Source organism: Cebidichthys violaceus, unplaced genomic scaffold (genome assembly GCF_023349555.1).
Source record: "Cebidichthys violaceus isolate CVI_PGR_0920_01 unplaced genomic scaffold, fCebVio1.0.p SCAF_10, whole genome shotgun sequence".
Classification (NCBI taxonomy): domain Eukaryota; kingdom Metazoa; phylum Chordata; class Actinopteri; order Perciformes; family Stichaeidae; genus Cebidichthys; species Cebidichthys violaceus.
In genome coordinates this window covers 7,200,442-7,215,671 of record NW_027176263.1, presented here as the reverse complement: position 1 = coordinate 7,215,671, position 15,230 = coordinate 7,200,442, and the positions used below count along the sequence as shown (strand labels likewise).

Below are 15,230 nucleotides of genomic sequence, written 5' to 3'. Positions count from 1 at the left end.
TCCAATCTAAGGGTCACATGATCTGTCATGCATTATCTGGAAACCTGTTTGGAATTTGCAGGATGAGTCCAAACGTGTTTCCTTATTTATTTATTTTTCTGGACACACTTTCATAAAGTTCAGCTCTGTGGAGTGTACAGGTTAAAATGGTCTAAGAACATCCAAATAAAATATATTTAAATTCCAGGTTGCAATGCAACAAAATAGGAAAAATGCAAAGGGGTTGATTACTTTTGACAGGCTTTGTAAGTAGTATTATTTGACCATATACAATAGTATGTGCTTGCAATAAAGCTCCACTGTACTTATACTGTACATCTCTGTGGACTAGAGGTCAGTATGGGCCCACTGTTAATTTAATCGAGCCATAATTGTATCCCTTAGACTTAAAGGACTTTATAAGTCCTGCCCTGATCATGAAGCACTAAATAGGAAAACTAGTTCAATGTAATCAAATAGGACATGAAATTGTGCATTAGGCATCTCAAATTATTAATTTGATGTGACTGTGCAGTAAAAAAAATGGCATCTTGGGTGTGCAAGTTTAACTCAGGCAACAATCAGTTTAATTTAATCAGTAAAACATTGTGCCAGTATTAAATATACTTTTGCATCTCTAATACCTGTGTTTTAATTTAAGTCACATGTTTAGGACAGTAAGACAACAGAAAACTTGACTCTCCCAAAAGAAAACTTTATTTCTTTGACCCCCCCCCCCTTCCCATTTCAAGAAGTTATATACATTAAAGGTTTCATTGTTTAATAATAGTCCTCAAAGTGTAAATCAATGCATTCTTCGAGCAAAATAAGCCACTATGAATGGTAGACAATGCGACCACAGACTGCAGTGAACAGCAGCTCCAGCCTCTACGCAGTCAGCTGGTGGAAAAGAGCCGCTGAGGACCAACCCCTCCAAAGAGAAGGCACACATTTCCAAAATCAGTTGGCATTTAAATACTGTCTACAGAGATTTCCTGATGAGTTAGTCTGGTTTTGTCAGGATAAAAATGACTATAAAATTGCTGACAAGTCATTTAAGAACAAGGATTATTCAAGTGAGGTATTGGATTGACATGTAAAAACTATGATTCACTGTACCTTCCACATGAGGAAAACATTTCTCAGACTAACTCTAGACGAGACGGCAAACAATTAAAGTGACTCGTGGAAAAAAATGCAATGGTTTCATAACGGTAAACAACAATGGACATACAGTGCATTTGACAATACAGTGACATTTATAATACAAATGGCTTTGAGTGCACAGGAACCTGTGATATATATTTTTAACATGGCTTTGTTAGCTATTTGCAAGGTAGATACTTTCGTATGAGCTGAAACATGGTATTCAAAGAAACAAATGCATATAAAAGTTATGGATCTGTGAATAAACCATTATCAAAATAATTCAAATTATAATGTATTGAGGCCCACATTAGGTTTCTTTGTCGTCATCCAGGCTGGCATTAAACAAGTATTGCTCAACTTAAACACATGTAGAACATCACGATAAATACAGAAGGTTTTGGCAATGATTAACATTTTAAGGTTAAAGCAATACTTACATTTTAAACACGCATTCCTCCATATGAGCGACAAAGACTCAAAAGTACAGTAGATTGATTTTCTTTTCTTTTTCAAGGATATCAATATTAGTAAAACCAAAATCTTCGGTGTTGGGAATAAAAAAAAAAAAAGCCATTTCATATATGCATAAATGAGCTACATTCATTATTATATAAAACTAAGATGTCATATGAATATTCATAGTAAACAATGCAGCTGGTGTCATGTTTATGAGCCCCTATAGAGGACTGCATGCTACTTATTTTTGTTCTACTAATGTAAAACATCACCTTCAATGAGCAAATTGCATAAACCTCCTGACATGGGACTTGGCATAAGTGACATTACAACCAATGTCAATGAGTCAGTACACTTAAATAATTAACGATCCATCATCAGTAGGCTGGTGTACTGTGTCTGCTACATACAGTAGCTGGACATGATCAATTCAATTGTTTTCAGAGCACTTAGCACACACAAAAATATGTCATAAGAGCTTCAAAACTGGCCAATGTTTGATGGGAAAGTGGGCATGCATGAATACTAATTTGGCCAAATCTGATGAAGGGGGGGAATTGGTTTAAGATAAGTATATAGCTATTTTGTATTTCATAGTAGATAACTAAGGGGATATTTGAGAATACCTTTCACCAATTCCACTCGTTTTCTCAACATTTCAGGCTGCAAATCCAAATAACGCGAGGGGAACAAGTAGCACAAAAAAGCTTCACATTTCTCCGTACCTCCGTTCAGCTTTCAGCTCAAGGTCGACAGTGAGCGGGACATGAGGAGTAAATCTCTGAGCCTCTTATCAGATGCCGCTCTGCATCTGGAACACACCTTGTGTTGTTGCGATACAGCAAAGTGGCGACGTCTCTCCATGTCTTTTGTGCATCTCATCGTGGCAGCCGCTGCCCTGTTTGGTTAAGGAAAAGCATTGACCCACAGCCAGCCCAGCAGAGTCCCGTACACCCAGGTTCTCACGTACACTTTCCTGCCGGTCTCCGTCAGCAGTAACGGCAGAGTCAGCCCCCCCAGGACCACCACTGATGGGAGGGTTTTACAAAGGTTCAGAGGAGAATGTTTGCCCTCCCCGGGAAATCTGCAGATTTTGTCTTCATCCTCCGACTCGTAGAAATCCGTCAGCAGCCTTTTGAAAAGACAGATTACTCTCTTAGGAATTCAGCCGGTCTTAGAAAAGCACAAGGGCTACAGAGGTGAAACATTGCAAAAACCTGGATCTTTTTTTTTTTTTTTTTTAACAGTTGCAACACAAAAACTGCACCCAAATCACATCAAGGCTTTTTGTTGCCTGGTGGTTGTTAATGTTGGGCTCAGTAGATTACCACTTTCCATCCTCAACAACTATTATTTCAACCATAACTTCTGTGATTCACAGTCTATATCAAAAGTCTGGGCTAAAAATGTTTACCTCCTACCACCTTTCCTTGATCTTGATGTAAAACGTCATGAGGTCAAGGAAAGACGTGAAGGAGAATTCATAAGGATTTAGGAAAAGACAACTGCGGCGCTAACAGAATCTGACTCAACTGTCACTGAGCTACAGAATTATGAAACGACCGCAGACATTACTGACGTGAGGCCGGCATGGTGCAATTATGTCATAGATAGACTACAACAGACGCATGTTACACTTCGCCAGTGCATTCTGATATCAGCTTTAATGCAGGTTATATAAACAGCTCCTTCAGTGACGGGCTGCTTCACTCGCGGTGTATAAAGGAGCGATACAGCCGGTCCTTCTTTGCTGCTGCTGACACACTTCACAATCAGTAGATCACACAACCCAGAACTAGCAATTCATTCATGTGCAATATTAGTTAAACGGTTCAATATCAGTGTTTCCTATGGGCATAATGTGAATTCAACCGTTCAGTTATATTTGAGCTTTTTACTGTTTAACTATTGATTATAGACCTTTTTAACTGATGCTTGTAGTTATTGCACCATCCCCTTTTGCTGCTGTAAGTCTGTACATTTTGAGTTTAATTGCTTGACTTATGGAGAGGAGGTATATGTGTGTATTTCTTCCTACTCCTTTTCGGACATGAAATATTTGTTAATTTATGTTGTTTAAGAGAATTTGACAGTTTTCTATATTTACCCATGTTACTCGTCTTTTTAGAAGCTACGATACACATCTGTGATTTAAACTTGTAGCGTCCAAAAGCAAAACATTTAAAAAATACCACTGTGGTTTATGTATTGATTGAACATGAATAATTGTTCCACACACACACACACACACACACACACACACACACACACACACACACACACACACACTTACTGGTCCTTGATTTCAAAGCGCTCGTGCAGCCACCTGCGGAAAAACAGTGGCTCTAGAGGAATTTCCTTTATGTCCACGCGGTCAAAGTGGATGTGGACTCGGGGACATTCTTTGCACAGGAATTCTGTCAAACACAAAAAAATAAAAAGACTAAACAAAAACAGGAAAAGCTTTTCAGCAAAACGGCACGTAGAGTAAGCACTTAAAAATCAACACGAGGTGACAATGATGGAGTGGCCCTTTGACTCAGAGTAAAGCCCAGTAACGCACAGATAGTTGGTTAAACTGGTGCAACGTAGTTATATAACCAATTCCAGACCAAGACTGAATCAGGCCAATACGATCAGATCTGATGTTGAAATCAGGTCGAAGTCAAGTGTGAATGTAGAAAAGTCAGATTTATTCCAACTGAATATTCATTATTTGTATAATGAGATACAAACCACTCAGTTTCAGCATCACCTAATACATTCTCCTAAAAGAAACGTGTCATGTACAAATTAAACTGTCAGAGATCTAAGCAGAGAAAGAAAAGTGTCTGACAAGGTCGGACATAAAAATGTAACCAAGTGTGAACGCTCAAGGCTACACGTGTATCCCCAGAGACCTTCAACTTCCTGTTTCCACAACATGCAACATTATCAGGAAACCTGGCTCTGCGGACAAAAGAGGAAACTTGATCGAAGTCAGCAGAGAAAGATTGCTTCCCTGGCGGAGAGAGCACCTCAATCAGCTGCTGCACGGATTTAAATCAACCTATATGTACCACTTCAATAAACAACGATATCACAATGAAAGACGGGTTTGTGTGGATGAAGGCTCAGGAAGAGAGACACTCGATTTATTTTTGCAAGAACACAAATGAAGAAGCCAAAGTCAGTCTGTCTGAGCTTCGGCTGCAGGTCGACTGTGTTTGAGCAGAACAACGTTGCAAAACAATCCTTTTAATAAACTCTAGTAACGCTGAAAATTAATCTTTAATATCTTGAGTACAAAGAGGACACCAAACTGCTACAGAAGAGATGCAGGGAGTAAATTCATTCATAAAAAAGGTGCACTCAGCAGAGTCAGGTGCGTCTACAAAAAACTGCTGAATTTTGTGATTGAATGGATACAACCCACCGTCTGGACTCCAGGTGTATCAGACGTATTTTTTACTTGCAGGTCTCACACAACATAGCTTTCATTTTGACCTCTGCAGATGTCTGCTCTGGCTCTGTGCATCTCACAGGCGTAAGTCTGACTTGAAGTGTTTATTTAGACTTCAACAATACGCAAGTAAACGTAAGGCTGATGCCCAATAAAAAGCCATAGAATAACTGTCTTGTATGGAGAAATGTAACGATAGAGAATAGCACATAATAGGAAGTAAAAGTCTCTGCTGAGCTGCAGCTACAGTCTTTAAAGTCCTAAAATTTCAGAAAACAAATGTGAGTTTAGACTGTTGTAGCTGCAGTGTGAACGTAGCCTGGAGTCACTTCCACTTCCTTGTGAAATCACTAAAGTCACCTTCACCACATAAGAGTAGGAAGTGCGTGATGACGGCCAGAATGCTTTTCTATTCTCTGTTCCGTTTGTTAGAAACACATTAATGTTTATTCCTGACTGAAACAGGATGTTTTTTAAACATTCAAACAAGAGCATGTCGGCACAACCGGCAACACAGAATAATCAAAAAGTCCAAAACACAGAGTCATGCTGTTTACAGGAAGACGCGACTGTTAATAGGTTTTGTTTGCTATGTGATTATTTACTGAGGGGGCGTACACAATGCTGCAGGACTGATGATACGACGCCTGTGTGTTTGTGGATCTCTGATCAACAGAAGATAAAGGCAGGCTGAAGCTGCTGTTATATCCGGTGTTAAAATGCTGCTTGGATCTCTATAATGGAAAAAACAAAACAATCACATCTCCTGCCTTAACTGCTATTCACACAGTTTTCACAAATCGTAATAAGGCCCACAGGCCTCATCATTCATACCCAGTATAATGAGTTTTCTTCTTATGTTGATTCTGGCAGCACTATGATTGAGCCTCAATATGTAAAATATAGAATAATAACATTGTTTTCAACACGTTACCGTTTGCTACTGTGAATACTGGTGAGACTACAGATCACATTGCGAGACCAGCTTAAATGAAGGTGTTGACTGACTGTCTCTAGTTGCCTCTACTCGGATGTCTGCTCACCTGGCATTGATGGCGCAGGTTTTCTCTGACCCGAGACTTCCAGCGTTCCCTCGTAGGCCACTGTGACGTCATACACCGCGTCCAGGTGGCCCTCCATGGCCTCCAGGGCTATGTGAGAGGCCTTCATTCTGGGTGTCAGAGTGTGCTTCAGGACAGCCAGTCCTACGGAGAGGAACAGATGTAATACATTATCTATTCAATCAGATCACCTGATTAATTACAGGTTGTATTAACAGTGTGAATATAAAGCATGCCTAAGAAATAGAAGATGCCAGACATGTAATCACGATATCCACAGAATGTGTGGGGCAGGGAACCTTTGTCCCATGTCATCACCATGTCGGTCAACTCTCTCCTATCCTCCATCAATAAATAATGGCTTAAACCCCCTCCAAAATACCTTAAAAATAAATACGCCTATGACAGTAAAAACTGTAATTCTATGTGAATGCTTGTGTGAGTTACGGCACAGCCTGTTCCTCAGTGGATGTGGCACCACCCTCTGCTCACTAATACCTCACTAATAGCAGATAATGTCATGTGCACATGTTGGCTCTCCAGAGCGATTTATTTTGGATTAATGGGGGAAGGTGATATTCAGAGCTGTGGTCCACAGATAGGCTTAATCTCTGCAGAATAGATGCAGTTTGTGATCGGACCTAAAGCCCACACAACAGCATCACAATAATCATGCTGATGCAACGACTGTATATAGCTGTGAAACTGTATGGAAATTTACATTGCATTTAAATAAAATCTCCATTTAACATGGACATCTCACTGATTTTTTTGTGAGCAATACATTCTCTTATCTATCGGCAGCAAGTCAATTTAGTCCTTATAATAAAATATTCCTGCACCAGCTGGAATATTTAAATCAGCAGTTTAGTGGACGCTGACCAATTCTGGCAACACAACAGTAATCCAGTGACGACAGAGATTAATATAGTTGTTTATATTTGTATAAAGCTTTACTAATTCATTCTTCAACAAAGGGGTATAAAAAATTGTCCAAAAGACGGACACAATTGGAAATGCTGTACAATTCTCACTTTGTTAGAGTTCTGAAGTTTGTAATACGGGATCCTAATAATGAACGATACAAATTTAAGAATTTTATAAATCCGTACGCAGCGCTTGATGCTCACTAGTCGTACAACAAAACTTTGTCAGCTGTTTTCCAGACTGCTGTGGGCTGAATTAGTATGCAGCCGTACAGCAGAAGATGACTTCCATCATGTTTGTACCTTCTTTTGTAGCAAAAGCCTGACTGTCAGCGATAACATTCTTGAGCTCTGGATTATACCGAGTTCCTTCTGGGAAGATGACGAGGTACATCTGTAGGGAGAAAAAAACAAACACGTGAAATCAAAGTCTCCAGTGTTTTTGTCTTTTGAACTTCTAACATTGACAGGACTTGTTGAAAAAGAAAAAAGAAGAACAAACACTGTACTGAACTTCTAATGTTGACACTGTTGTCCTCACCGTGTTCTTTTAAATCTGTTTGGATTGTAACTGAACTGAAAACTGAGTTTTTGGTGATGAAGACTCAACCTACTGTTGTATTTCTTTGTCTTTGTCCCATTTCAGTGACACCAGATTAAAAAAAAGTCAACAATAATGGCTGTGTAAGGTCAACAATTACCAAGAAGTACGGCCCTTTTTAAAATCTATTTTAGCTCAAGTACTGAATGAATGTGTGTACGAATCTTTCTTTTTCATCTTTCAGGCTTTTTAGACAATAAGAACATCCTCACACTTGCAAATGCTGAACTAATGCAGTGGTTTTTAAAATGCTTCATAACTTATTTGTGAATTACTGGAATAAACAGACAAGTCTGAGAATTAGTTTTAGAGTTGATCAATTTCAATCACACAGGAACAAAGATGAAAATATTTATGTTCAAGTAAGAGCACTGTGAACACTAACAAGGTTTATGTTACCACTTCACAACAGAGCTTTCATTGTGCACCTACAGGTCACCAGAACTACTACTGTCCACACACACACACACACACACACACACACACACACACACACACACACACACACACACACACACACACACACACTCTAATCCCCACAGTTAAATCCCCAAAAAAGTGATTAAAAAAACTCGCCCTTTCAACACAATAACAAACTGCAATTGAAATTGAATTAACAATATCTGATTATCCATTTCAATTCAATGCTGCTGACGTTATCAGATGTTCTGTTAATATAAACTATTTACAGCTAAATCCTAATTACAAGTAAGGTAAGAAGAATTATTTTGAAAGACAAAAATTTGGAAGATTATTACAGAAAGTGAAGTGAATTTAGGCGGTGAACGTTTAACAACAAGCTTGTGATGATCAGAAAAATTTGGAAAATGAAGCCCTGCTTGAAGTTATGATTTCTCTTTGAAGTCCTTGTTCTCTTTTGAACTTTTCATCTTGACCGCAGACAGTATGTCAACCTTAAGAGAGTAAATGTAGTCAAAAGGCTTATTAGTATAATGTGTACTTACTGGGACCCCAGATTGACTCTGAGTGAAGAGCTTCTTCTTCATCGCTAGTTCACTGAACTTTGCACTTCGTTTCACGTAGGCTCCTCCGTGCTGAAACAGGAAGAGAATCCGATGAGAACAGCAGTGGGGGAATGTGATTTGTGTTTAATTCACTTCTCTGCCTCTGTAATTTACAATAACAAATGACATTCAAATACTCACACAGTTGCATTACCTGAGAGAAATACCATCCGTACAGCGGGAGCCACTTGAGTCCATCTTTAAGGACGTATCTGACGTGGCCGAGAGCACTCTGCCTGATGGCGAGCATGTCAGCAATGATCCAGTCAGCTACAAGGAAAACCGTTTAGAGATTAGATATTTACTACAATCTGTGATTCACACTAGACTGATATTTTATTATTTAAATGTGTTACCTGTACATTGATGATTGGACAGGTAGATCACATTCTCTTTGTTCTTTGGTATATCTCCATATATAATAATCTACAGAGAAAGCATGTTAAAAGTATTCAGTGTGCAAAATTATTCTACATTAAAAGATAAAGATTTTGTTTTGTTAAATATCTAAACTGCATCACAGATTTGTTTCTGGTTCAGACTGATTCAGCCCACCAGCGTAGACTGTAGCTATAAACCCAAGATAATTCGTTAAAGGGTCAGATACAATCTACTCATGTAGCCTCCAGTTAGTGCGACAGTGCAGACAATTTAATTACACAAAACACCATCACTGTCTCTGCAAAGTCTAGTGTACACTAATACAAACTGTACAAGGAGTGGCAGCAAAAGAATGCAGACCTTCTTGTCATACATCTGGTTCATCAAGATCTTGTTTATTAGCCTCTGTGTCTAGCACCACTTTACATTTTGTTATTTTAAGAGGGGGAAAAATGCAGACACCTCCAAAAATGCACTGATCTGCATGGGGGTGCATGCGATACTAATTTAAGTTCAAATCTGCAGGCACAGCCATAGATGTCACCTGACTGACTGACTGTGTCCTTGTATTTCTAATAGCAGGATATAGAAGAAGGATTCCCTATCCTCGATACACTCCTGGTGATAACACATGGAGTCTGTGGATTTAACAGATTAACTTTACATTGACATGCAGTATATGTAGGATCACTCACCTCTACTCCGGTGTAGTTTTCAAAGAAGAACAGAACCATACTCTGGTACATGGAGTACAACCGATCGTCTAACTTGTGATACATTCTCGCTGGTAAAACTGTTGAAAGTAAGCGCCAGGTACCCCATGACAACAGATAAGCCGGGGCTGTTCCCAGCATAATCGTGGCTGGAAACCAGTACCGCAGCGAGTATGTGTGCACAACCAAGGAGAGCAGCATGGTCCCACCTCTAGCTCCACTAAAGTCACTAAAAAGTGGACTGTTTGGACTCACTGCCCCTCTGTGAGCACTGCTATTAAGCTGCAGACCCTATCTATCCCACACCACACCTGGCCTACTGTCTGCACACCTGTCCTGACAAGTCAGCATAAGAAAGTACGAAAGCTGCAGCAAGAGGGGAGTGAGGAGCTAGCCTGCTAAAGCTAATTTTAACCTTGTGTGCAAAATGCAGTTAGCCAAGTCGGCTCACGCGCTAACGTCCACCCATATTGCAATAAAAAAAAATTAAAAAAATTAGCTACAGTTATCTGATTAGTTTCAACATCTCAGAAAAATGCCAGAACACCAGCTCAACTCTAACATTGAGTTACAGAATAAGTTAAGAGAAAGGGTTAGCCTACTCACTGCTGTTTAAACGTGTTTAGCCAGATAGGAAGTTTTACCTAAAGCTACATTTGATAGAAACTGTATTATCTAATGTGGTTAAGACAACAAACTGTAACCCAAACATCAGCTCAGTCCTTACGAGGCAAAATATGTTCTATTTACTTCCTTAGTTCTTCATCTTTATCCGGCTAGCTGCTCATAAACTAGCTTCTTGCAGCAAATGTCACACACGCCTCCCAACGTAATGCCACCCTGTGACGTCGCCGGAGCTGATTAGTCAAGTGACGCAGTAGACGCCAGCCAATGGGCGAGAGGCACCGTGAGTTCCATACGCTCCGTTATTAAAGCGACACAACGCTTTTTTTCTACTATTCTCCACATATTACACATTACCCTTTTCAAAAGGATGCCATAGTGTTTAGTTATTGTCTCGCATCACAATAATTCGCACTTTATACTGTTTTATGGAAAATAATGAAGTTGATACAATTCTTTATTTTATTGGGCTTGGCCTGATGAAGTGGCCCAAAAAGTTGGTAGCAAAGACAAAGTAAATGTTAAAACTAAAAACTAATTTCTTCATCTACTATGAAAATCATTGTTTTACACAGTTTTTTTCCATTATACTTTATGAACCTAAAATATAACACGTATAATGCATGTATTACTTTAGAACTTATAGTAACTGCGGTATGTGTGAATAATACACATTCTCAAGTAAGATTCTAGTACATTTCAAGTATAGTATTAGTACAGTGGCGGGCCGTGTATTTTATACGTGGGCCTTCAGTGTTGTCCTACTACAGTTGAACCACCTCCTAATAACCTCATTATTACGCTACAGGTTATTATTTGTTTCATGTAAAAATAAAGCTCAACACCTACAAATACGTTAACTGCAGACATGACTACGCGCATGACGGGATGCTGTGTCATTAACGGACAATGCATATAGTTAAAATCAATTCAGCAAAACTGCGGTGCTAAAACACGCATTCCACCACCTAATAACCTGATTATGATGCCAGCATGACGGGATGCTTCGTCGTTAACGGGCAATGCATATAGTCAAAATCAATGTAATTAACACAATGACAAGAACAAACTCACGAGAACCTACTGCAGATGTAAGAAACAAAAGCAGTTCACTTACCAAATCTGCTGTTCACTATAAAGACAAAGTCATCCTCCTTTCTTTGATTACAAAGAGTTCAATGACACATTGTACAGTACATCGGTGTGGTTCAGTTCCAGTAAGAAGTCCTTCTCGATTCATGGACGCCAGTGATAACAGTCGAGCCTCCCCAGTTGTACTTCTTGAATACGTTTTAATGTGTATGGGGGCTGAAAATGTCCGCTTGACAGAGGCAGTAGATTTTGGGATTGTCATCCCATACATGCCAAAACACTAAAAATGTAATGTCACGTTAAAACTTCTTACATATCTTTAAACTTGAACTCTTACTACTACAAAGTTCTGCTAGCTAGTTTCACAACAGTCATGCTAGCCCACTGACCAATCAAGCCGCATGTTCATGATGATTTACTTGTAGGCCAGCTAGAAGGCTCTGGTATGTCAAAGAATAGGCCCAACATGTCAAACTAAAAATCTGATTAGTTGAAGACTATGACAATCAACAATATCCTCCCCATTTACTTAAACTGCAAAGGGATTCACTTGTAATTCTGTTGTGTGTAGGTCACTCACTGTCCCTCAGGTTGTGGCATATATCTTTCTCTCTCTTTATATACTCTATATATATATATATATATATATATTTCTTTATCTCTCTCTCTCTCTTTATATCTCTTTCTCTTTCTTTATCTCTCTCTCTATATATATATACACTGTCTCACTCTGGAAGGGGCCAACTTTGAATGTTGTGTTTACATGCCTCCAAGTTGTTCATCCATTAAGATTAATTTTGATATTAAATTGACTGTTCCAGTAATGATGTGTCCTGTCCGGTTAGTGTGTATTTATGTTAATGAGGAGGGTGGGATCATTGTCCCTTTAAAGACCCAACAGTGTTTTTTTTGGTCCTTATAAGTCACACTTTTGTCAAAATAGAACTGTCTGCCTATACAACAATATAATTAGGTTGCTGTGTATGAAGTTGAAGTTGTGTAGGTTGTATCAATAATCTAAAGTGAGCTGAATTTTTTTTTTGTTTTACCATAAATGCCAAAGCTGTGGGACCTTAGGAAAGGGTAGTCAATCCAAACCACAACCGGGCTTGTATGGCGAAAAAGTCCACCTATTACATATCTACCTGTATAGGTGTGTGTGTGTGTGTTTTCCAATGTCGGCCCGGAATCTACAGAAATCTCCTGTACCACTTCTTCCTTTTCTCTTCAGGGATCACTCTCTCCCAAAACTCCATTTGGGCCTTCACGGCGGACACCTTGTACTTCCACTCCTGCTCTTTTTCGTTCAGCGTCTGCTTGAGCTCCTCGACGGCCTCATGGAGGGATGACTTTTATAACCCGCCACTCCCGAAAACCCTCGAAATGCTGCTCGGCCTTTGCCATTGCAGCCGCGAAGTTGTCGACATCCTCTTTCTGCTGGTTGAGCCGAGCCACACTGGAGGCTCTGGTCTCCTTCAAAAGGGAGGCTTTCTCCTGCTCCCACTGGAGACGTTCAGTCTTCAGCTTCTGCCGCTGGGTCGCCATCAGAGCAGTCATGGAGCTTTTGAGTCTTCATCTTCTGCTGTTCAACTTGAGCCACACAGGAGGCTTTGGTCTCCTTCAGCAGGGAGGCTTTCTCCTGCTCCCACTGGAGACGGTCAGCTGCAAACTTCTTATCCTCCTTTGTCTGCATCACCAGGTGGGTCAATCTGGCTGTCTTAGACTGGTCACGTTCAGTGGTCACCTCCTGCTGGGTCAACTTCAGAGCAGTGTGGAGCTTTTCATTCTCCATCTTTTGCTGTTCAAGTTCAGCCATACTGGAGGCTCTGGTCTCCTGCAGCAGGGAGGCTTTCTCCTGCTCCCACTGGAGATGGTCAGAGCTCTGCAAACTTCTGCTAGAGTTAGCATGTTGGCATTCAGCTCCATTTAAAGTTCAAATACAGATTAGAGTGGTAAAATTTGAGACCAGTTTTTAGCTTCACTTGTAGTAAAAACCTTAAATTTACAGTGTCTTGTACAATTTTGGTGCCTGGTGACACCAGAATGTGACTAAGCAAAATTCATGGCACTGGGCTTTGGTGACATAGTGGTAGCATACTCTTTGGGAGCTAGTTGGTAGGCTACTGTGGCTGGTTAGCTAACTGAGTATAATCTAGCTAGCCACTAACAATCTGGCACTAGCAAGCCAAAATAGCTCACAAAGTTAATTGGGTTGCTAACAGTTAGCTAAGTATCAGCTAGCTAGCTAGCTAGCTTGGCCACTAAGCAGGCAATCGCTTTAAACAGACAACAATTCAACTGCATTGTATACTCCAGCAAAGCAGAGTAACTGTACGAAGTGACTCAGCTATTAGCTTCTGCCATTTTGACTCCTCAGATAGCTCTGTTCCATCAAAAGTGAGCAGAGTGGAAATGGTTAGCAATTGAACAATGTGTGGATGTTTTTTTGTTCACTTCCGTGACCGAATCCACTAATCGCAGTAACTACATTTTCGGGATATCGGGTTGTCGGACAAATAGACAATTGGGAATTGGAACAATGGCATGACACTGGCGGAGGTTTTGATCTAAGGGAACATAGGGCTGAGGGGACATAGGGTTGTGGAAACACAAGGCTGAAGGAACATATAGGGAACACAAGGCTGAAGGAACATACGGCTGAAGGCACACAGGGCTGCGAGAACATAGGATTGAGGGAACATATGGTGGATAAAACAAAGGGCTGGGGGAACATAGGGCTGAGGAAACAAGGCTGAGGCAATGTAAGGTTGAGTGAAATAAGGCTGAGGCAATGTAAGGTTGTGTGAACATAAGGCTGAGGGAACATAAGGCTGAGGCAATGTAAGGTTGAGTGAACATAAGGCTGAGGGAACATAAGGAGGCAATGTAAGGTTGAGTGAACATAAGGCTGAGGGAACATAAGGAGGCAGTGTAAGGTTGAGTGAACATAAGGCTGAGGGAACATGGGGCTGAGAGAAGATAGGGTTGAGGGAACATAGGGCTCAGGGAACATCATGCATTCAACTTCTCACTGTTGCTTTTTCTGCTTGTACTCTTCCTTACTGCAGTATTAGAAGACTTGTTTTTAGTGAAGAAAAGCTGCCATTCGGTGCCGCTAATTCATCGATAAACACATTAAAGGCCTTAAAGGCCCCAGTTATGTTATTTAAAAGCTTTTCTTTTGAGAAATGTTGGATTCTTATCAGCAGCAACTTAACATGACTCCTATTCAGCTGAATGCAAGCATGACAGTAAAATAAACCAGATATCTGAAAGTACAAACAGGGATGCAGGAGTGAAACTAAAATTCAAACCACAGAGATTCTGTTTGAAGCTTCAAAAGTACTGAGAGCTGAACACACAGACTTTTAAAAACATCTTTCTCTCTGGTCTCCTGCACAGACATGAGTCGAGTCTCACAACATGCACTTGTTTGAGGGGAACTCGGCGAGTTCAAACTGGTAATGGAAACGCAAATCAAACGTGGCATGGTTTGACTTGACGCAACAAAATGTGCCGCTGGAAAAACCAACACATTCTCACACCCAACTTGTCTAATACCGCCACTTGGTCAATGGCCCAACACTTCCAACTATGAGGCTATAGGTTCACATCTAGGGGCAGTTTTGGATGTGTCTCCGCTGGTTAAATGTCTCTTTTCAAGATAAACTTCCAACATAGATTTACTTAGTTTTAATTGTTTACTTATACGAAACAAAAGTACTTGGTTAGGTTCAGGAGAAGATCGCGATTTGGGTGAAAATATATGTTTGTTATGTAA

At 40.1% G+C, this 15,230-nt stretch overlaps 1 protein-coding gene across 1 annotated transcript; it reads right to left on the bottom strand.

The window, feature by feature from the left end:
- Positions 1-694: 694 nt before the first annotated feature.
- Positions 695-10,549, bottom strand: agpat5 (1-acylglycerol-3-phosphate O-acyltransferase 5 (lysophosphatidic acid acyltransferase, epsilon)). The gene is made up of 8 exons (XM_068723651.1): positions 9,716-10,549; positions 8,996-9,065; positions 8,794-8,909; positions 8,580-8,669; positions 7,317-7,407; positions 6,070-6,231; positions 3,878-4,001; positions 695-2,716 (listed from the first exon to the last, which is right to left on the bottom strand). Exons 1-8 carry the CDS (start codon positions 9,932-9,934, stop codon positions 2,491-2,493), a joined length of 1,098 nt encoding a protein of 365 aa, XP_068579752.1. The 5' UTR covers positions 9,935-10,549; the 3' UTR covers positions 695-2,490.
- Positions 10,550-15,230: the final 4,681 nt, after the last annotated feature.